At 37.6% G+C, this 24,227-nt stretch overlaps 2 protein-coding genes across 3 annotated transcripts; one reads left to right on the top strand and one right to left on the bottom strand.

The window, feature by feature from the left end:
• The first annotated feature begins 1,482 nt into the window (after positions 1-1,482).
• Positions 1,483-11,325, top strand: LOC135466770 (acyl-CoA desaturase-like). 2 transcript variants are annotated; one of them, XM_064744450.1, is made up of 5 exons: positions 1,483-1,614; positions 3,780-4,010; positions 4,923-5,053; positions 6,034-6,239; positions 6,706-11,325. In XM_064744450.1, exons 2-5 carry the CDS (start codon positions 3,797-3,799, stop codon positions 7,130-7,132), a joined length of 978 nt encoding a protein of 325 aa, XP_064600520.1. In that variant the 5' UTR covers positions 1,483-1,614; positions 3,780-3,796; the 3' UTR covers positions 7,133-11,325. The 2 variants fall into 2 exon arrangements, with proteins under 2 accessions (XP_064600520.1, XP_064600511.1); XM_064744441.1 differs by having other exon boundaries at positions 1,489-1,623.
• Positions 11,326-13,825: 2,500 nt separating this feature from the next.
• Positions 13,826-24,087, bottom strand: LOC135466780 (enoyl-CoA hydratase, mitochondrial-like). The gene is made up of 8 exons (XM_064744464.1): positions 23,971-24,087; positions 22,023-22,217; positions 20,559-20,686; positions 19,114-19,213; positions 18,580-18,684; positions 16,721-16,840; positions 15,385-15,452; positions 13,826-14,594 (listed from the first exon to the last, which is right to left on the bottom strand). The coding sequence occupies exons 1-8, from the start codon at positions 24,077-24,079 to the stop codon at positions 14,529-14,531; spliced, it is 891 nt and encodes a 296-aa protein (XP_064600534.1). The 5' UTR covers positions 24,080-24,087; the 3' UTR covers positions 13,826-14,528.
• Between the last annotated feature and the right edge of the window lie 140 nt (positions 24,088-24,227).

The raw sequence follows: 24,227 nt of genomic DNA, 5'->3' as shown, positions 1-24,227 counted from the left end.
GTGTTTATATGAAGTCAGATCTGTAATATAGACTAAGATATACATGCCATATGTTTATTGCTACCGTATGTTATATAGATGTATACCTTTACGACGAAAGAAACAAATCCTGAACAGACTTCTAAATATATATACAATCATATTTTTGAAAAACTTGCTAGGGCTCTATGGTTATACGTATATATGCCCACTGATCAGTGCATGTATAGAAGAGTATCGAAAAAATGACGCTGAAGCCCTCTGATCGTGACAGGTGTAGGCCTATGTTTGTAAAATCACGTAGGCAATTTACCGGTAGATGTATGTAAACTTGTATACGGTGCGTGATCGTTTTTGTACGGTGTATAGGCCTATATGGCATAGACATATGCGTACCTAGAAATGGTTCCAGTGCCACAGGCATGCATATCATTATAAGTCTACATTATACAACCATATACTGTATCAATGTGACTGACCTGTATCTTTTTGTCAACAAGATAAAGCAAATATAGTGACGATATTAACAGCTGTACCGTGAATAACCCAAAAGTTTATACTGGAAGGAACTAGACGCGTACATACATGACATGCATTTGGTGCAGTGAAGTTTAGTTCTATACCATGCATGAAGAAGATAAATCATCAATGTTTGCGCGCTGTTAACTCATAAGATGACTTAGAGACATTAATACTGACAAAAGCATCGTTAGTATATGAATTAGAAAAGCCTTTTGATTTACACAGTGTAAATTATGTATAGACCTATAAGTATACGCGATTTAAAAAAAAAAAGAAATAAAAAGAAAACCGGCACGGCTGAATGTAACTCTTTAACTTTGAAAGAATAAAATTTAAAATCAGTTGCCTTGAGTTTCGCTTAGAGATATTAAGCTGGATGTTCAGCTATGGGGGTTAAGTCTCAATGTCGCCTTGTTGTAAAAATAGAATGCTATTCGATGTCATAGCGGATTGGTTGGTGTTAAGCACGGCGCGTGTCGTGTAGGACTTCATTTTCTAGCGCTGGTCGTCTTGACCTTTGAAGCCACTTCACGTCTGATATTGTTAGCGTGGAGAGCTCATAATAGTAAATGTTTTGCTTTCATCAGTTTTTCATCAACTTTTCAGCTACGTAATAAATTGTTTTCGCATTTTTTAAGCCAAGCAAATCTCTTATGAATTCAAAACGGAACTTGAAGCTTGAGTGTGATATACTCATGATGTTGGATTATTTAGGCAAACGAGGATCTCTTTGCACTCCCCCTGAACTTTCGTCTCAGCACCGTCTCTTTTTAACCCGGTCATGATTTAGTTGCACATTCGAAGAGCGCCTTTGCTGTTATTTAGGTATTAACGAAAGTTATGCCGACCCGGTGCACTTGTCAGAGCGTAACTGTCAGCCTTGGCGCAAGCCCTTCATCCATAGGCTAGGGGACCAGTCAGCTGACTGTCTATCACGCCACTGTTGCCTGTGTTACAAGCCCGATCGGACCATCGCTGTCGTGTTCGGATGTCCTCACAGAAAGGCGACAACACGTGTGATCCGTCCTCATTACTTTTACTGACACAGTTGAACGCTCTGGAGTTTTAATACTTGTAGCCTGTAAGGTGAAGATTTAGGAACATAAGGCAGAGGTGTGTGATGTAAGTTAAATGATGGCGTGTTTTAGTTCGCTCGCCACCATGATGCCTGGCATAATGGCATCTCTGGCTTCCCAGGCACAGCATCCATTTTGCAATTTGATTCTGCTGCTAGATTTTCATGTCTGGTCTCATTTGAGGTTGCTATGGCATGGCGTCGTGCATTTTACTGTTGATGTAAAAATGTTTCGATTTGTTATTGAATATCTTACGAAATGTTTCGGCGTAGATTTTTGTCTTGTAACGTCGAGACCTGAGATCGACAAAGAGTAGGCCTACGTTGTTGTTGCATTGAATATTTTACTGTTTCGATGTCGTCATCGCACATGACTCTGATTGTCCATGCAGCCTGACGCTGTCTGCGTTTTGATTTTTATACCACAGACTCAAGGTACGAACAACATAGTATTGAAAAACCAATATTGGGGAACTTGAGAGTGGTGTTGGTGTGTTAAAGTGACGTCAGTTTATTGAAAATGTAGCTTTTTACATTGAACATCTGAGAAGGAGCTCATTTACTAACAGTAGGGTCACACTAGTCTTTACAACTGTCCACTATTCTATCCATTTCTTCACTAATAAATGGAGAAAGGGTGGTCAGATACGTTATCAGTATTTTCGCTATTAACACTAGCAGTGAATTACATAAAATGATATTCAGTCTTAAACACTGTTGCAGAATTTATGTGATACGGTACCTTTTTGTGATTGCATAAAATATGAGCATCATGTTTTATTATGCTACCATAGCTAAAAATAATTGTTGTGTCATCATGTTGTATAGTTATTTAATTTGACTAATTTTGTGAAAACCACAAGCGCGATATCTGACCTGAGCATTTGTACCCATGTAGAACATGTACAGTGAGGTACAGCAAAAGTTCATAGAATGATTGGTGTTTAGATGCATCTTTGATTCAGCTTGATATGTTTGTCAACAGCTGACAAATGTTCAAATAACAGAACGCTAGTGCTGTTCAAATAACAGCAGGTTAGCCCTATTTAGTGTTGATGGGTCCATAACCTCAGTGTCCGCTGTAGATAAGGGTAAATGACGTACATAATTCCTGCAGGAGCTAGCAGCAATGAGTTCAACAGTGAAGTGTGTTCTATTGTTATTCTGGCCAAAGGTCACCTATCTTTACTTTCTGTTGAATTGGTTTTTTTTTAAAATGTATACAGTGCTAGATACATGCTGAAGTAAACGACTTAATTTGGTTCAGGCTAGTTTCCAGGACAGGTTCGAACATCTGTGAAACTGTGGAAAAAATTGCCCAGTTGTATTGCTATAATTGTAAAAATTGGGTAAGGACTAATATGTGTACGAGTGGAGTTTATTGCCACATTACCTGTATTTACCCATATTTTGGCAAAATGATGAAAATCAACTAGTTTCCTCCAAATAGAAATGATTATTTCATTATTGTATCTGAAGCTTTTTTGTAATTTCCATTTCTTACAGGTGAAAACAATTGCAGGAATAGTGTAAAATAATCTTATTATGATATGCAAAAAACCTTAAAACTACAATGCTTCCTCCAAGAAAAAAATTGAATGCATTTTGTTTTACTGTTTGCACTCAAGAGAGAATCATACTGGAAATAATTCCTTTTGTATATATATGTAAATATGGTCCAATTTCACTTGGATTACTCTGCATTTGGTGCTCACAACAATTCTAAACTAATTCTAAATTAATGGGGACTCTAGGAAGGCTAGTAGTGGTTCAAAGCCGGATAAGATTCATGTACACTGATGAAACACACATTACTAAATAGTCTCAAGAGTTGAAGGGCTGACAGACACATGTAACTTTCTTTGTAATTCAGTAAGCTACCCTCCATGGTAACCATTGGGTGTCCATTTCATATTGACGTTCCGGTTATTGTGGTTACACTTTAACTAATGTGGTAAATTGATATTTCCTGTTGAATTTTCACATGTTGGTAGGTTTATTCCAGCTAGTCAGTTTGAGGAAGTCAAGAAAAGCTGGTTTACCAAAACAGATAAGTGAAAATGGAAACATTTGCCCAAGTAAAATTTGTTAGGGGGCAAATAAAATTTATTTCCACCTGCTCCCTGTGGTATGGAAATGGTTTTCAAATATCTCTGTCCCTGTGTATGAAAATATACTTAGTTTTCTTTGTTCATGTTTTCAGTTCAACACTGATTCAGGATGCCACCCAGAAACATCATTATTGACTCCAGCTCAGGGAAGGACGAATTACTACCCGAGGTGGAGCCTGTCATTGGCCCAGAGCCTGCTGCAGAAAAACGTCCCCCGATGGTCATTGTGTGGAGAAATGTTGTTGTCTTCATAATCCTGCATTTAGCTGCACTCTATTCCCTCACACTGGTACCCTCAATAAAGTTGTATACAGCAATTTGGTGTAAGTAAACCTGTGTAATGTAACTCTTTGTACAGCAGTTACTGCATAATGCGACTTTTCCTTCAGCCGATATAATACACAGTTACGTTGTTCTGTACATAAAATCTGTCTGTGTCATGTGTAAAAGTTTGGCAGTTAATTGCCAAAGTCTGGTGATTTACTCTTGGCACACCAGTTTCCTTATCCATGATACTGACCTTTGTTGTAAGTGAACATGTCTTGAGTACAACGTGTAACACCAATCTGACAGTCATAGTAAAGGTTATTAGACCTGTATATCATGTTTTTTACTTTAACCTGAACATCGTTTATATGTTAAGTCAGTAATTTCATGCTCACTGTACACGTAGGTGCTGTTGCCCTCAGTACAATAATACTAGTTAAAATGTTATTAGATTACCTGCTCACATGTAGAGCTGATTTCCTTGTTGGTTTGATTGGATTCCCTGGAGGGAACCAGGCCGAACTAGTGATCTGAACTGCAGAGTACCAGCCTGGACAGTAGAGGCTCCAAATGTAAATACGCTGTAAATCAATAATCAATGTACAACTGTCGTCTCCCTGCAAACCGTTATTTGAATATAGTACATCTACTGTTATTCATCAACCTTTTCACATGTTTGCAAGGTGTTTATTCAAGCATATTCTGAAGGCATTATTCTGTGTTGACTTAAAAAATTATACTTTTTGTGAAGCCCTGAATCTGGCTAATCCAACCAATGTATTTTTTTCTTTTCCAAAATCAAATAAAAAATGTGAATAAATTACACTGAAAGTTGCTCTTTCGTATGGGGAAAGGTCAAGGAATCGAGGAATTAGGGTGTATACAATTCTGTGGTATGTACTTATATGAATTCAAATGCGCCCTTGTATATTGAGATTTACTGCATGTTTTACATGGTCTGTTTACAGCAATATTGGTGTACATATTTGGAGGCCTTGGAATCACAGCAGGGTGTCACAGGCTCTGGGCTCACAGGACCTATAAGGCCAGGCTGCCGTTAAGGATTCTTCTGGCTTGTATGCAGTCTGCTGCTCTACAGGTAGACACTGGCAGGAGAGCAATTCCATGTCAGCATTGATTCATTATCTTGTCAGACTGAATGTCTGTCACAAGCAGCTTGAGATGCATATGTCAGTTCTTGTATCCATATTGTAGTGTGTGATCTCTGCAGTGATGATGTTGCTAGTTGATGGCAAGATAGGGTACATATGGACAATAGAGACACATACTTTAGCTGGTCATATTTAGCTGGTTTTGTGTTCCTTGTCTGAAACATATGCAACAATTTGGCAAACACAACATAAACATTTTGCATACACATGTTGTGCTTTAAAATTCGTTCTAGTTCTCCACTTACTGGGGTGGGCATACTGATAGACAGCCAGTAGTGATGAAGAAAGAAAAAAGGTAACCATAAAGACAGAATAATAAAACAAATAGTTGTTACAGTTTTTCTGTTTCTCAGCCTTGTGAATTTTCTGTGCAGATCCACTTTTGTTTACAAATTGTTTGTGTGAAAAAGTTCTGCAATAAAAAACAACCCTCTTAACCTGAAAGCAAAAGTGACCAGTGACACAAATCAAAAAATTGGCTAAAGTAAAATGATAATTATGGGGAAAAAAAAGGAGAAACCTGAATTTCTTTATTATCATAATGGGGAATGCTGTTTGTGACATGAAGAAATCCTTGCAGAAGTTGTCAGGAACTGATTACACCATCATCCAGTGTGGTTTCCTCCGTGCATAACACTGACCACCCCCATATAGAAGGGAAATTTTTGGAATATAGCATTGAACAACAATAACTACTAAATAGAAAGGTTAATGAATCCTTACTTATGAATTATTACTTAAAAATTGTATATACAGTAAATTTTCTTCCAGTTCTGAAAAATATAGGATTCAGAAGGAGGGAGGTAGGAGACAAAATTTGCAAAAGTGTTAGTCTCCAAAATTAGAAGTTTATAATTTTCGGAACGGTTATTGAATCATTTAAATAACTACTTGCTGTTTTTAATAGAATGATGTATTTGAATGGAGCCGAGATCACCGTGTTCACCACAAGTACTCTGAGACAGAAGCCGACCCACACAATGCTCGACGAGGGTTCTTTTTTGCTCATATGGGCTGGCTGTTGGTTAGGAAACACCCTGAAGTAATTGCCAAGGGGAGACAACTGGATGTATCTGATATGAAATCTGATCCAGTTGTGATGTTCCAAAGAAAGTGAGTAGACATAACAGAACTAATGTTTTGAGTCACAATAATCCATTTCTTTTGGTACACAGGCATGACAGTGTATTTATAAGAGAGAAATATTTGCTCTCTGTTCGCACCTAAAATCCATGTACTAAGAAACTTCAAAGAATGGCATATTTGTTAAATTTACTTTTTTGACTTTCTTCATAGTTTGAAAGATATTTCTAGATAAATGTAAGTCTGTGCATGGAAATGCAAACTTATCATGCAACCCAAGTGGTTGTGTGACTTTAATTTCCTAATCAGTCACAGGATACTTTAACCTGGGAGCCTCTGTGGCCTAGTGCGTAATGTGCTGGCGCAGCACAATCCAATTGTTGAATAAAAACAAAAAAGTTGTGTTTGAAGTCTGTGAAGCTAGATAAGGTAGACATGCATGTAAATTTTTTGCTTGATGGCTTGTCAGTCATTTTCATTTGTCTCTAAATTTCAGATATTACAAGACCTCTGTTTTCCTGTTCTGTTTCTTTCTGCCATCTGTGATTCCTAACTATTTCTGGGGGGAGAGCTTGTGGAATGCTTTCTACGTGTCTGGTGTACTGCGCTATGTGCTCTGCCTTCATGCCACCTGGTTGGTGAATAGTGCAGCTCACATGTGGGGAAATAAGCCTTATGACTACCGTATCAACCCTGCGGAGAACCGGTTTGTTAGTGTGTGTGCCATTGGGGAGGGCTTCCACAACTATCACCACACCTTCCCTCAGGACTACTCCACCAGCGAGTTTGGCTGGAAAATCAACTTCACCACATTTTTCATAGACTTCATGGCACTGCTTGGCCTAGCCTATGACCGCAAGAAAGTCTCCGTGGAAATGGTACTGCAGAGAAAGCAGAAAACTGGTGACGGCACACAGATGTAAACACGACTGTGTCATGCTTCCAAATGTCTCCAGGGCAAACAATATTTAGCGTATTTACTAACTCTTCAGTCTGGTAACACAGATCCTGAAATTAAAGTATTGTTTTGAATGTTAAGAGGCATATAAGGTCAAAACATTGATGTGGATATTATTTTTTGATCCACCTGTACGATTAAGGGCTGTTTGATAAAATTGGGTAGGGCCTTGAAATGAAACTGATCAGCCACATCTTTGTGTCCTTTTGTCATTTGTGATCTTTGCTACAAATGCACGACACTGGATAGTAGGTAAAAGGTGACTTGGCAATCTGACGTAAATAGATCTGTGTAGGCTTTGACTAGCAGAACTGTTGGTAGGTGATCAAGACCCAGGCTATACTTTATGGCATCCAAGATCCGGCTTATTGGCATGTCAACAATGCAGTATACGACTGATTAAATAGCTTATATCTTCCTCTTCAGGAGTATTTTATTCATGTTGCTGGTACTGAAACCCCCAAAAAACCCACTTGGTACAACTAGTCTCACTAATTTTTTCTGTAAACCTGTTATGTTTTTTTTTGTGTGGACACATTGTGCTGTGGTATCCAAACGTGTGTAACCTTCTATTTATTATCACATGATTCCATATAAATGTTGTTTTTGAGCAGTTGGTACTGCTCATTGTGAAATATTTAGAAAACCATATGTTGTTTGATAGATCCAGCATAACGTTACAATTACGGGTTACACCAGAACAAACAGCTTTATGTGTGTACGACCTCATCACGTCTGTTCCATTGCTTATAAGAGGTACAATTTGTTTTACCTCGGCGATCATTTATCTATCATAATAGCACAGCATGTATGTGCATACTTCTATCATCTAACTAGACTAAGGGAAAGTTTTGAGGTAATGTAATCATCTATTTGCTGAAGTCCACTTCTCGTGACTATCTCTGGGCCTAAGAAAATTGTGAAACTCTCCCTCTATCTCATTGCTCAAGGCAAGTTTCCTTTCATGACACACATTGAAAAAAAAATTTATTTACGTGATCAAAATTTTGTGAAGCCCATATATTGAATTTTATTGAATGGGCTTTTGAGTAGATGATTTATAGTTGAGGATGCAGACATCTTGATTTCCATACAGTTATAAGTAATTTTAAGATAATTGACAATCTTCTGTACTAGACCCAACTCTTGCTAGGGCTCATGTTTCTCACATATTGGGGCGTGCTAGTGCATCACCATAACGCATTAGATTCTCACCTGTGCGATGGCTGTGAGTTTCAAGTCAGTCCTCTTGGTGTCTTTGCCGGTGGTTGTAGGTATCCCCATGTTCTGCCCGATTTCCTCTCACCATAATGCTGGCCTCAGTTGTATAAGCAGAAATATTCGTGAGTTTTGCACAAAACTACAATCAAATAACTTCTCACCTTTTAAAGTGGTGCTAACATTTGTTAAATCATAAGGCCCACACACACACTCACGACTTGGCATAATGCATCGTTTGTGTTCATTTGTAGATTGTCAAGATTTTGTAGAATTCTCACGAATTCAGTTGACATTGGTTCAGTTGTTTTATCAGTTTTTCAGATTGTGTATACATGTAGCAACTATGCCCTCCCTGTTATATAACATTGTTTTCTAAAATCTTTCATGATGAGCAATTTTCTTCTATAGCATGCAGTGTTGTGATGTGGTCCCATTTTTATGTAGAAAAGAATTAATGGTAGTGGAATAGCTTTGTTTGATAAAGAATAAATATCCACTTTGGTGACCTGCCACCAGATTTGAAATGTGCTTGTTTTTCAAGTGGTTTGTATATATGGATTTATTATCTTGTATTAGCATTTCATCTTGCAGATAGTTAATACCACATTTAATGCTTGTTTGCTTGTCTCCTGTTAAATCATCTTTGTTAAGAGCTCTGTTCAAGTGTTGCTTACATGTAAGTACAAGCTTTACTTTTAAGGGAAAAAAGAATCAAATCATCATTTGAATGTTTTGTTAGTTTATGAATCATATGTGACCAGAGTTTGCATAGCAAGTACATGTATCCATTGGCAGGATAAGTTTTTTGTGGAGAAGAATCCAAAATTGCATTAATTTATATCTGGAATTGTTGTTGAACTCCTGCCGTGCTCATTTTATGTGTACATGGTGGCTTCCTGATATTAGCAATACATCTGTTTATGAATTATCAACATGTAGTTTGTGATCTTAAAATACCAGTATTTTGGTTGTGTATTTTTTTTTTTAACACCCAATCCAAAGTTCTTTTATTTGCTATTCCCTTGTTTATGTATGTAACAAAGATATAAAAATGAAATAAATGTTTTGACTTCCTAGGCTTCTTTGGAAAATTGGCGCCCAAAATACATGTAGTTTAATTTATGTGCTGGTGATTAAATGCACCTGTTGTATTGCTTACACAAAAAAAACATACTTGGTCAGTTTTATTTTTGTTAGTAAATGTTGCCTTCTTTGTAGGTTTAAGAATTTTGCTTATTCAGATGTGATGTTGATTTTTTGGCTGCAGTATTTCTGTCAGTAGTGCCAAGGTTACTCTGCTAACTTATTCATTCCTCTTTTCAACTTTTGGCTAAAAGTTAAATACCCGGTGAAGATACAGTTGAGGAGTGATTATTTTATATTATATAAGGATTTTTTTGGTCTGACATTGTATATGTGTGAATAAGCACATAAAAAATATTTATTATGTTATGTACAAGTGAAGGAGAAATAGTGCTGGGAGGACTGAACAGGAAAGCTTTTGCATCCGTATGTCCTCTAAACTTGCTGTGAAAGTGCTAGATGGTGACTGCAGCTCCTGACTTATACACGTCTGGCTTAGGCTGTGTTAACACGGTGCGATTTGTGTTTGTCCACTATTCATTGGGAAAAGGGATATGCTCTATTTTAGAAGCAAGGTTCACACGGTGGGATTTGTTGAAATCTAAGATTTGGTGGCAGTGTTATCAGTGCACACAGTGTGATTTGTCAAATCTAAAATCTGCAAGTCGTATGAATTTCTGTTTGTCCAAGTTTCATTTGATAGTTGATGCAACTTTCAGTGAGTTGATAGGCAAATCATATTGTGTTGACGACTATAAGTTACGAGCAATACAGTTATGACTTCAGTGCCAAATGATCTGTAATTTTGCCACGATCTCTGATCTCTAGTTTTTTTTTTTTTTTTTTTTTTGTAATAAGGTATAATCTTATTCTGTTATCTTGCCATGATTTGTTGATTTTCGCACTGTATATACATGTAGAAGTGAAAGTGGTCTACAGGAAATGGGGACAAATTAACCATTCGACTTTCTGCCAGTTTACATTGTCTACATTTTTTTTTCAACACTTTCAGACCAAAACTAAAACATCTGCCCAGATATACCCATAAACCGTATTTTGCTATCAAAAATAATTTCATTTCAAATCTTGATACTGTAATGGCAGATGGGAGTAATATTAAATGAAGGGGTGTTAAATAACCGCTGCTGTTCCTTCTCCCCCTCCCCCCACATACGCCCCTTCATATGCAGTATTAGGTAGTCCTAGTCCTGGTGAATATTTCCCATGTGGTACTTTCATATTCTGTGACAAAACCAAATAACCAAATGGAGCTTCTACAAGTATTTACAGGTATAAGGACAGCAGTACAATTTCTCATTTATTATAGAACTTTTTTTTTTTAAAGTAATAGGATGCACCTGAAAGACTCAGTAAATGTTGGTGAGGTAACAGCTTAGTTTGAGACATCCTGTTTAAGATGACCACAAAAAAAAGATAACCTTCAACACTTAATGAAACTTCAGCACTTCGCTGAAGTACAGGTATTGTCGGACATTTTGTTTGTTGGAAGAGTGCTTTTGACTTGCTTTAGAAAACATTCTTGAAGAAAACTTAGTACATTTTTTTTCACAAACATATGGAACTGAATTATACAGCAAATCAAAGTTAAGAATAGATATTCACATTGACTTTGATGGTCCCAGTTTGTATTATAGATTGAATCACTTGGCATGTTCAATATGTGAATGTTAAGTTTGAATTAAATACCTTTTGTGCTAGATAAAGCATGATTTGCTGCTGTACCCCCTCCTACCCAAACAACCACTATGTACTTGTGAAATAACAGTAACATTTATCATGTGAATTCTTTCTGAATGTTTATGGCCCAATAAATATTACCAAGTGTGAATTTGCAATCCTAATGGTGTTTATTTTTGTAGTTCTCATCATTCCAATGATTATTGTAGCATGCACAAAACAGAGATTGAAACCAATACCTCTCAGTTTGTCCAATATGAATTTGGTTGTGACATTCCTGTTGACCTACCTGGAAAGTTGAGTAAGAGCAAGTGCTTGGGGTTTAACCTTGTGCTTAACAATTTTTCGGTCATGTGACGAAGGAATCGTTAGAGTGCATCTGGAAAGTCAAGATTAAAACTTTAATAACTCACTGTCTGTACAATCCATCCACTGTTATCAAGGAGTAAACGTACTTAAATGGATATCTTCCTTAGATCATCCCTTTGATCCTCTTGGTAGTTTCGCCAATGTTGGAATTCAGCACCGTGGTCCAAGGCTGCCAAGCCCAGTGAGGGTACAAAGTGGGGAGTACAAACTGATAGACCCTTCCTTGACAGTGAGAATGCAAGACCACTTTTCTTTACATGGTGAGGCTTCATATTCAGACACTGTTCACTCCCGACTGGCTGCAACTTTTTAGTGTTAATGATGTACTGAAGAATTTTCATATGCCCCCGCCAATAGGAGGGGCATATTTTTATAGCGATTTTGTCTGTCCGTGTACGGGCTGTAAATTCAACAGTTTTCCACATACAGTTTTAATTCTTGATGGATACATAGATGCACGGATGACGATGTGGTGAGACTCACATTTGTCCATTTTTTGCGGTTGTCACGGTAACCAGATAGCCATTTTTCTAATATATACTACACAGATATATATGATTTCGTGTCCAAAAAATAACTCCAACTGTTTTCCGCATAGAGTTTCTATGTTTGGTGGATAAATACATACACAGATGATGTGTCACGACTCACATTTTTCCATTTGCATGGTTGTAATGGTTACAAGATTGCCATTTTGCCATGTATACTATATAAGCAGATATAGTCTTGTGTCCGGGCTATAACCCAACTCTTTTATGTTCAGTTTTTATTTTTGGTGGATACATACATACAAAGATGACGATGTGTTGAGACTCACATTTGTCCATTTCGACGGTTGTCATATTTACCAGATCGCCAGTTTCCCTATATATACACTATACAGAAAGATGTGATTTCGTGTCCGGGTTATTAGTTGGCTGTTTTCCGTGTAGAGTTTTCATTTTTGGTGGATGCACCAGATGTAACCAGATAGCTGATTTCATGTCCGCGCTACGACTTCACCTGTGAACTGCATCAAGTTTTCATTTGTTGTGGCCACATTCGCGGTTGTGATGGTAACCAGATACTCATCATCAACACCAAAGAAGATTCCCCTCAGCACCCAACACAATGCCGTTGGTATTCTTTTATACACTTCAAACAACTGCATCTGTTGGGGTGTATGTTGTGTTCGCCTGAACTCTTGTTCACATGATGCCAGTTAGGTTTTATGGGTGGAAGAAGCTGGAGTAACAGGCTGCAGCTTGGAGGGTTAGCAGCAGCTTTACTGGTTAATCTGAGGGATAACTGGCTACAGCATTGTTCCAAACACAGCTGGACCAATAACTTGGCAAGTAACAATCCAGCCCTCACTGGATCAGATGATGCAAGTCAGGACATCTGTCAGATACAGGGCACTGGTTCACTCAAAAACCCTTTTATTTATCTGGTTAAACATGTTAAAAGTAGCAATACAGGAGATTTTCGGTTCAAAATCATACTCGCTAATTAAATCAAATTTTCTGTCCCTGAAGTAGATGTAAAAACCAACATACAATATACATATATAATTACCCCCCAAGGTTTAATTTTATGTGTAGGTAACAGTACTTGAAGTTGTAGTATTTCACCAATGGTTGCCACAGGGCTAAACTGTTGTTGACCGATAATGTTTGCAAAGTTGGGGATTTTGGGATTTGAGGCCACCTTGGCCACATATTGTTTCACGCATATTCGAATTCCTAATTATTTTAGTATCTTGAGAAACAATCTGGTGGCTTAAAATGCTGCAGTTAAACACTTTTATAGGCAGCGGAACTATGTATAGATGAGGCTATCTGTGTGTCACATGTTGGAAAGTTCATCAGTGGTTTACATCGAGTGCTCTGGTTTCCTTCACCCATAAAACTGACCAGGTGAAAATGTGAAAAATTCGTGAGTATGTCATTAAGCAAAAATGAAACAAATAAATAGACAAATGTAGACAAGATCTAGAATTACACTGGACCTCTGAGAATCCTATCACTTTAATCAGATTTAAGTAAGACAGAGATTGCTGATACAGAATGATACAAAACAAAACCTAGAATATTTCCTGGAGTATATATTTCAGTGTTGATATTAATCATGTCCACCCTACAACAATCCCTTTTGAAGGCCATGAACTGAGACCTAGTGTCCAGCACATTGCTGTTCGTCATTTCTAATATTACTTTGTTTTAATAGCTGTAAACTGTTTGAAGCAACATTCAAATTTATATACATATATATATATATATATATATATATATATATATATATAGCTTAAAAATGCATGTTCGTCTGTGATCATTACGTAAATATCGCACGTCGTATTCAATGAAACGCCTCTTAGTGTACCAAATTTTACTGACAACTTTTGTTCATAGGTGAAAGTGCGCTGCAAGCATCTGTTGGCAATCTTGTTACAAGAAAACCTGCTTGAACATTATAGACGTCAACAGGTGAAAGGCAAAATGATTAACTCTGTACCCCTGACCAGGTCAGACAGAAGCAAACTTCAAAATCCTTCTGTCCCATTCTGTCCTATTCTGGTCAAGATGGTTTCACATATCCCTGTCTGATCAGTTTTCAGCATGATTTACTGACTGATTGTTTCAAATGTACCACCAAGATAGGACTTGGCATTACCATTACTCCATCACAGCATCACCAGCAATTTCTCACAGGATTTTTTCTTTTTTTTAATAATTTGTCGAAAATTATTATGGCACAAAGGAGTTGACAAGGTTAATATAAAGCACACATATGCTATTTGTGTTTTTGCACGTCTTTCGGGAAAGTTCCCACAGTAAAGATGATCCATTTCACACACCGGTTTTGATGATATTCTAACAAACTGACAGCTTCATTTACTGCTCTGACATGTCCGATGTGTACAGGTTTGTGTGTTGATCATTGTCTTTACCAATGTTACCATAAAATCATGATCTTCTTGGAAGCAAATTCCTCTTCATCCCTGTCTGAACAGTTTACTTGTCACTAAAATTGGCATCACGCTTTTCCACAAATGCAGACATTCCTTCCCTACGGTCTTCCTGTAAAAATCAAGAGAATTTTTCAATGATAAACCTTTATAACAATCAGAACAAAACAAGTGCTACAAAATAAAAACAGAATTGTTAAACCTAAAAATGGGGTGACTTATACTGATGTTCACAATGTTATGATGCATGTTACAAATGACGAAGCAAACCAATGTTCTCCAGTGACATATTCATGAGTCACCCCGCTTACCACCTGATAATGTATCCTCCATCCAATCACAGATCTACTGATCAGATGTGAAGAATAAATGACGCAAATGGCAATTCAATGGATTTGAATTTAATACAATTACAGCCATATCACGGCGAGATCATGCGACTCATGCAGGGGTGACTCATGAAAACCATAGATGATAAGATGAACTTTCTTCAGTAGGTTCACTAAACTTGCAAACCATGGATTATATATCAATTTTTTTTCTATCTTCAAATGTTTTCCCCTCGCCAAATTCAATCGTACTGATGCACACAACATAAAGATGCAAGAAACAAACAATGCCCGAATGAGTTACTTTCTGTTTGTATGCAATGACACGGTTTCAATCAGTGAAATTTTAAGTCCATTTCTCACAAGTTTGCTGAACTCGTAGAGTTGTGGCATGTTCAAAATGACAATAGAAACGTTCTACTGGGCTATGAGCCTATCATGGTGCTGTTAAATCTTAATTTTAATACAATTTAATCATCTTCCCCTGAGAAATGCAAAAAAAAACATAAGGTATAAATCTACATACATGTTGAATAATCTTTTGAAGAGAGCAAAAATATATGATTAACTTACTGTTGCGAATGTTGAGTGAAATATCTTCTTCTCAAATCGAAGGCCCTCTTGTAATGAGAGTTCATAAGCTGAAAATACAATCAGTCAGTTTTTCAAAACATTATACTTATCAAGGTTAAGATCCATGTATTTATTATTGATTTATTTATCTAGATCACTTTTGGGGCCTCCGTGGCTCAGTTGGTTAGCGCGCTAGCCCAGCGTAATAAACCTGGAGTCTCTCACCAATGCGGTTGTTGTGAGTTCAAGTCCAGCTCATGCTAGCTTCCTCTCCGGCCGTACATGGGAAGGTCTTCCAGCAACCTGTGGATGGTCGTGGGTCACCCCCGGGCTCTGCCCAGTTTTCACCCACCATAATGCTTGCCACCGTTGCATAAGTGAAATATTCTTGAGTACGGCGTAAAACACCAATCAAATAAATAAATAAATAGATCATGTTTTGCACTGTATTAAAGAATATTTCACTTACAAGGCAGCAACCTCATTAGATAAGTGATAAACCTCTTTAACCTAAGGCAAAAAGATGACCAGCCCTGAGAAATTAACAGATTGTGTAACTAGCCGTGAGGGCGCTGAGTACCATTCAATACATCACAACCAGAGAATTTCAAAGTACAGATTGGTTGCCAAACTTTGTTCAGTGATATGATGATGTCAACTTACATCATTGTTCAACTATTTAGCCAAGCTACAACATGAGGTCTATGACAGAAATAACCTGACACAGTAAATGACTTTATTTATGAAAAGATTAAATAAAAGCAGATTTTACATGTACACTGTATCGCTATATATAATTAGGAGCAGCTACAGGCCTTAGAAATACATTTAATGAAACTGGGCATCTTTCGCAAAATTACATTGATGATAAAATTTTTTTCCAAGCCATGTTTTATTTATGGAGACTCTCCTTTACATGCATTTGGTTTTACATCCTATTTAACAATCTTTCAGTCATATGACAACAAGAAGTCATTAGGTTTGTGTACATGTACTGTGTGTTCTTGTGGCATGAGTCTATGTGGCCAAAGTGCTGCCATCACTGAAGTATCATTCCAAAGACACCAGACAGGACACCCCACCCGGTCACATTAGGCCACTAGGCCAAGCAGCACGGTTTTCTTGCTCTGACGGTTTTCTTGCTCTAACCTCACACTACTGAACATCAAGCGAGGCAGCAACAATTACCATTTTTTGGTCTTTAAGTTTTTGGCATGACTCGATCTGGGTTTGATCCTGGGTCTTCTGACTTTCAGGAGGAGTTCTAACTATCAGACCACTGAAGAGGTCAACTCTAATTTGAATATAGTGCTCTGTCTCAAAGACAGTGACTTACAAGCATTGACAGCCTCCTTTGCCATGGACACAGCCAGTTTGGACATTGTTCCTATTTGTTCTCCCAGCTTGATGGCCTCATCAACCAGTTGGTCTCGTGGCACCACTTTACTTACCAGACCTGAACAGTTAGATTACACAGATTTGTGACATGTTTGAACAAATTTTTATACTGATTTATACCAGGCAGAGAATTAAATAAAGTAAAATAGGAGCTTTGCACACAGTACATGTAAATGGCTACCTGCTTTGCCCTGTTTTTTTGAACTAGAAGGCTTGATTGCCTATCAATTCCTTGGCACCAAATGACAGATACAAAAGCTCTAATGAAATCGGATAATAAGAAATGAAATATTTGATTGACATGCTTTTAGCAACTTGAAGTTCAACATTATGAAGTGAATATCCAGAAAGCAAGATTCAATTAAATACTATTACCATTAAAAACAGACCAACTTACCAGACATCATGGTAAAGTTTGCAATATTTACATGCATTCAAATATATTTAGATATACATTACAGTTTAATGAAGTAACAGACAAAATTTATGCCTGTATCATTAGTTAACTGCTAGGAGATTGGAAACTTGAAACAGCGGCATGGACACTGCTCCCTTGAAATAACGCGCTCATCCAGGCGCAAAAAATTCGTACCTTTTCATAACTGAATCCATGTAAAATCAAAGCCTGACAAGGGAGATAATTAGTACTGCCTGGAATAAGCAGAACTAAATCTGAACGTGACTGACCACAGTTGTATGATAACAAATGTACACGAGAATTTCAGGTAGTTGAATGAGTTACCCGGTGTAATAATAACAGTCATAAAAATTCTTGCATGTCTTGCAATAAAGTCTTGAAATAATGGAATATTATCATGTGTAAAGTGATTTACCAAGCCAAACATATTACTGAATGGATTGCTTTACCGGCGAATGGACACTGTTATTTTTGAGAAAAGCAAACTTCGCACATGAAAGACAAGAGTATATCAAGAATTCTTTATTTTTTTTTTTTTTTTGTGGAATGATGTATTTTTAAGACAACAAACCTTAATCTGCCTTGACAAAGTGTAACCTAGAAAACAAATATGGCGACAAATTGTTACATCGCTGGACTGGTGACAACAAATCTGTCGCTCAAATTAAACACAAAGGAGGGTTGTAGCCAAGTCATCCTAAGTCGAGCAAAGGATAACTCTAAAATACACATATCAAAATTTTTATATATATAACACCTGAGCATTTTGATAATCAACCAAAATCAGCCTCATGGCCATTTGAAAGAAACATAGCCTGAGGGGAGACTTCCCTGACTGACTCTCCACTATTCAGTGTTTTAGTAAATATACTGTAAACTAAATGCACCAAGCAGGAGAATTCATAATTATTTGCAGAATGTTGTGCCATCAATGGAACGTAATGCCTTAGAAAATAAGAATGAACAACTTGGAGTCAATGGCAGCATAGTGTTGAGGGCTTTAATAGTACCCAACAAACGTGAAGGGAAGCAATTCAGGTGAAATCCTGTTTGTTCCATGACTCCCGCTTGAGCATGTCTCTTTGTTTACTCAGGTACGGTAGGATTACAATTGTCAGCACAGTTTTTATTAATCATACCACAAATTTACATTAATCAAAACGTGATATACACTCAAATCTGGCCAACAGTGTTGCCTGGATATGTATTTGTGACAACAATTTTTCAAAGAGAAATAAAAAAATATTTTGATACTGGTACTTAAAAAAAAAAAAAAAAAAAAATGGGGACACAACGCCATCACATTAATTTCGCAGTAAATCGATACGTGTCAATTCAAAGGAGCAGTGTATATGTTTCACTTGAAGCACAGAGCTGACCTGCTTTCTCTGCTTCGGTGGCCACCATCATGTTGCCTGTAAGGACCATTTCCATAGCCTTTGATTTGCCAATCACCTGAGTTAGTCTCTGAGTGCCTCCAGCCCCTGTGCAAGAAAAGACAATAAAACTAAAAACATTGTCTTGTTCAGCATTTTTCTGCCATTCCACTACAGATTTCTTGAAGCAGGATGCTTCATTCATTCTGAAATCCTAACTAGAAAGCCAAGCACAGGCCTGGGCATCCTTCACCCACTGTTTACCTGTATTTACTTACCTGTACGCTTTCTGTTGTTTTTTTCATTCTCTATTTCGAGCTTAAAGTTATGAAAAGTGTAAATTAAGATATGGTTACACTTGATCCTGCAACCTGACGGGTCAGAGCTTACTGTTTGAGTTCAGCACTTCAGACAAGTCTGCCTCAGAGTATCATTTAAACTCCCATCACCACACCTATCACCCCTGTCAGCATAATAGGTATGCCCTCTCAACATAACAGACACTCTCTGTCAACATAATAGACATTATCACAATACCTGGTATAGTTCCTAACTTGATTTCTGGCTGACCAAATCGTGCCTTATCTCCAGCATAGATGATGTCACACATCATAGCCAATTCACACCCTCCACCTAGCTGAAAAACAGGACAACATTCGGATCAATTAACACAGAACATGAAGCTTTTACACTTTTTTGGGGATACATATTTCTGTATAAATCTCACAGATGTATTATTATATTACTAGAAAAATACTGCAGTTCTCAAAGGCGGGCAGCAACGGTCACCTGTGGGTATCTATATTACAGAAATCTGCTATGTGTCTGCTGACTATGTTATCTCCCTTTGTTTGGTTGTTCAATGGTCAGGTTGCCGAAGTGATTCACCTATCAATCAGTCTTCTGCGCTGAATTAATTGGTCTTTCACACGATAGATTCATTACATGGATTACTGAGTGACAGGATACAACCATGTACAGTGTCAGTAAACCAAGATAATAATACCCCGCAGCCTTGTAAGTGAAGTAAGTGACAATGAATACTGTCCAATGTTGTTCACTTCCGTATAACTTCCCATATTTTCCTTCACCTCGTCGCCTGCTTGTTGCTGACTCGTATGAGCGAAGTGCCGGAATGCCTGAGGTCTCAAATATTTCCATATCCTATCACTATTATCCATGTCACCATAGTATCTGATTTATGTTCGCTATGTTTGCATTTTGTAGAATTTTGGGGGAATTTGATTCGCTCATATGATGGCAGCCAGCTTAATGAGTAGCAGAATCCAGGTCTACCAAATAAAAGAAAGTAACAGGAATGTTTAAACATCAATACAGCAGCTGTTGATTATCATTAGTTAAGCAAACTTTGGATTCATAGTGTGAATTCAAACCTTAACTTGACAATTAATACACCTTGCAAAAATGTTTGCTGGTAATCAGCTTGCTGGCATGCCAAAACTGACTGCATTCACCGTATTATTCAAGATTGCGCAAATTCAGGAACAACACATGGATGATTTTCTAAGAACTATGCCAGATAATAATCGAAAATCAAAGCACGTTAGGCAACAGAACAATGTGTGCAGTACACACAAGTTGTGAACGTCAACAAAGTGTAGTTATAGGCTTACGTCACTACGAATCACAGTTTTATACTGAAGGTGACCTGCAAAAGTTTTTAATATGAAACTGAAAGTTATCAGAGTAAATATATGATGATGACTGTGTTACATTTTTGTACTATTTTGCAATTTGTAATTTATATCTGGCCAGAAAAAAACCACCCATATCTGGACAGTCTATAATTTGACTCAAACTTAGACATTACATTAACCAATAAGACATCTTCTGGAAAACACTGCTAAAGCAGATGATGATCCCGACAGAGTCACAGAGACATGCCAAATATATACAATCCCTTTTTGCTTTCAAAGCTGCAGATTAAAACCACAAAATAGGTATTTATATGTATGACTTACAGCAAATCCATTAACAGCAGCTATCACTGGTTTCTTACACTCAGCCACTCTTGTCCAATGACTGAGAAAGTTTCCCTTGTAAACATCTGTGAAGCCTTTGTCTTGCATTTCCTTAATGTCTGCCCCAGCTGTAGATAAAGCAGAAAATTCCTTTTTATTCATTCATAAAATTTTCAAACAACCAAAACAATACTGACTAAAGAAATGTTTCCTTAACAAGCACATTGCATGTTTGTGATTTGATTTGATTGACTGATTGTTTGTTTAATGCCATACTTAAGAAGATAGTGCACAATGTTATAGGTGGGGGAGACCCGAATGCCCTCGGATAAATCACTGATCTTTGCTGTTCAGCTGGTACATGACCTGCAGACGAAATTGATAGAAGAGAAGTGGTCTTCAACTAACGTTAGACAGTAGACAGGTGATTGCTTATTCTCAATAAGGGTAAAAGCACCAAAAGCAATAAGAGCAAAGGCATCTATGAATTTCCTGTTCAAAACCAGGTACATGTTTGTGCACAGCCGTGGCAGTACCACATTTTACCATTTATAAGACAACCACTTGAGTGACACTAACAGATCAGTGTGGAGAGAAGCACAAGCTCAGCTTGTAAAATCTGAACGTAGTAAAGTGCCGTCATTCATAGAAACACAAATTACCAGATTACACATGATTGACAGTGAGGGTGGCCATTTGTCAAAGTAGTCATGCAAAAACCTAGGTAAATGGTAGATCCGGACTCATACTTACCAAGCAACTTAAGACTTATGTCATAAATTGCAAGTCTTAAAAAGCCAAATTGAGGAAGGAAAACAATCAATGTACAAATTCTAAACTTCCTAAAGCAAAACATTTTAATCGTTTTAATTTGTCGTTTTGATACATTCTGGACTTGAGTCATAAGATGTTTCATAAATATGGACCCAGGGCCTATACACTGAAAAATGAATTCAAGGGAGGTGACTGGTGATGAAAACAAGCCCAAGACAGCACAAGCAGCCCAACAAACCCTGCTGACATCATCTTGTCAATGAAACCAATCAAAGAATAAGGGCAGGGACGCTTTCTTTACAGCCTGCAAGCTACCAGTTTGTTGAAATTTTGTATTTTGTTTGCAGTGAATATACTGTCATGTTTCACATTATCATAAGTGTGAACAGTGTTGTCATATTTACAGTGCTACCTTACTGAAAAACTACACAGATGACACCAGACAGGCACCTTTCCTCCACCGAGTCAAAAGTTACAGGACATGAGGCTAACAAGTCTTACATTGTAGTCTCAACAGGAAGTGTGAACCAAAAATGATTTTTAAAAACAAGACTTGTTAACATTTATAATTTATTACCAGCTCAGGATTGAAATGTAAGTGATGGATATCCCAAACACAAAGGGATTCAAAATCGACTGGAAACTGTTGATACGACACACACAAGGGAAAAGATAAAGAGCTTGGCAGACCTGCAAAAGCTTTGTCTCCTCCAGTTAAGACAATAGCTGCAATATTAGGATCCTTCTCATACTGATCAATGGCTTGTCCCACCTCCCTCATCAGACCATCACACAGGGCGTTCAGAGCTTTAGGACGGTTCAGCTGAATAAAACCCACATTCTTCTTTTCGCCACGGGTCTCTGTGAGAATATACTCATACTGACCTGCAAAATATACAAAATACATGTAATACCTGTAGCATTCAGATCCTACTTGTAGTACTAAAGTGTACCCTTGATGAATTTAACAACATAGGGATACCTAAATGAACCAGAAAGGACACTTCATTGGCAGGAACAGAAATTGTTTACCACTACTGATAAACTTATGACAAAAAGTTTATTGGTAAATCAAAGGAGCTTGTTTATAAAAAGATGCATTAAGTATGAGTGAATAAATATAGTATGCACACCACGTATGTATATATATATATATGTATATACGCCTGAGGTTTATGTCGTACTTAATGAGGAATCATCAGATGTGTGTACATACACTGTGTCAGTATGTACTGTGAAATGATCACCTTAACACTTAACAGTGCATAAGCCAGATGAGTCCCTTATCCCACAATAAATAAATAGGGTGTTCCCCATACCTCCTTGAGAGTTCGGCTGGCTTTGCACAATTTGTGACAATTCTAGAAAATAAGAGCCATATATTTTGTGTTATCTTGTTAATATTATTGAAACACTTTGCTAAGAATGAGTTTTTTTTTTCAAACGAACAGTTGGAAAGTGTTTGAACTTTACACATATAAATAATAATATTTCAACATGTATGTGCCAAATACCCAGTATTAATATTATTATTATAAATTATTTAAACAAAACAATGTTTATTTCTAGAAGATTGAGAAGAGATCGCTTCGAAGTTTCAAGATCAAACCTGGGTCAGGTCATACCAACGACTCTTAGCTGCCTCACAAGGCGCCCAGCAAGGCTAGAGCAAGGAAACAGGACTGGTTGGCTGGGTGTCAGTATAATGTGACTGGTGTCAGTATAATGTGACTGGGTGACATGTCAGTCTAATGTGATTAGGTGGGGTGTCAGTCTAATGACTAGTGATGACTAGCCGGTTGGGGTGTCAGTGTAACGTGACTCAGTTGGTTGTATAATGTGATTGGGTGGGGCATCAGTATAATGTGACTGGGTGGGGTGTCACTATCATATGACTGGGTGGGCTGTCGTTATAATGTCACTGGATGGGGTGTCAGTTTAAAGTGCCTGGGTGGGGTGTCATGACATATCTGGTGTCTTTAGCATAATACTTCAGTGGCAAAGACACAGCATACACATTTACACACACCTAATGACTCCTCTTTGTCATGTGACTGTAAAATAGTTAAGTACAACGTAAAACCACAAGCACATATACATACATATATTGTTGATAGTGTTATGACATCACTTTTAACATTATGTTGGTCATATCACTGCTCCCTATCAGGCTACCAGCTTAAAATACCACTGATACAAGCCAATCAAATCATCTGTGTTGATGTATCCATGTTCAGGTTGAACATTGCCCATGGCATGTTTTTCTGCCAGTTCTCCAGTGGCATCACTTTACATATCTTGATCCTCAGCTTCGTTATTTTACCTCAGAAATTTATTCACAGAGTGTATCGACAAGAGGAGCACTTGAGTGCGTAACTTGGAAAAATCTACTTGGGACAGCAGCGCTCCACAGTTAGGACAGCTGGTTTGTCAGGATCAATGCCTTAGCTATGCATGCAGTTGTTCTCCCATTTGCCATAGCAACAGCAGTGTATAACTCTGCTCAAGTTAGAGCCATGGGACTGCATAGCATCTATGTACAAGCCTTAGTCCCTGAAGTTTTGTGATAAATTCCACTGAAATATTCCCATGTCATTTGTCCACGATGTTTTTATTTTGCATTCAATACTCAACAAACCTGTAGACAAACATCTTGCTACATACAGTTGCTTGCTAAAACTTTCCAGAAGCCCAGCAGGCCGAATAAGTTTGTATCCAACTTGACATGCCCTTTGCAGTGAGGCCATGATGTCTTTTAAACGGTGAGCAGAGGTTAAGTAAACTCGTACGTTTTCGACCTTGGTTATTTGCATTTAAAATAAACGTACGAGTGAAACGGGTTGAATATCTGTCCCACAAATCATTGCGACACGGAAGATACAGACAACTTCCGGT

This window comes from Liolophura sinensis, chromosome 1, assembly GCF_032854445.1.
Source record: "Liolophura sinensis isolate JHLJ2023 chromosome 1, CUHK_Ljap_v2, whole genome shotgun sequence".
NCBI lineage: Eukaryota > Metazoa > Mollusca > Polyplacophora > Chitonida > Chitonidae > Liolophura > Liolophura sinensis.
Note: the sequence above shows the minus strand (reverse complement) of the source record. Positions and strands in the feature narration are given on the sequence as shown.

Bases quoted from the DNA above. Each gene is read 5' to 3' on its own strand.
- LOC135466770 (XM_064744450.1), top strand. From the start codon at position 3,797: ATGCCACCCAGAAACATCATTATTGACTCCAGCTCAGGGAAGGACGAA. The intron at 4,011-4,922 runs GTAAGTAAACCT...GTCTGTTTACAG, and splicing joins GTTGTATACAGCAATTTGGT to CAATATTGGTGTACATATTT. The intron at 5,054-6,033 runs GTAGACACTGGC...TGTTTTTAATAG, and splicing joins TGCAGTCTGCTGCTCTACAG to AATGATGTATTTGAATGGAG.
- LOC135466780 (XM_064744464.1), bottom strand. From the start codon at position 24,079: ATGGCCTCACTGCAAAGGGCATGTCAAGTTGGATACAAACTTATTCGG. The intron at 15,453-16,720 runs GTAAGTCACTGT...TTGTATTTTCAG, and splicing joins AAAGGAGGCTGTCAATGCTT to CTTATGAACTCTCATTACAA. The intron at 14,595-15,384 runs GTAAGTTAATCA...TGATTTTTACAG, and splicing joins TTCACTCAACATTCGCAACA to GAAGACCGTAGGGAAGGAAT.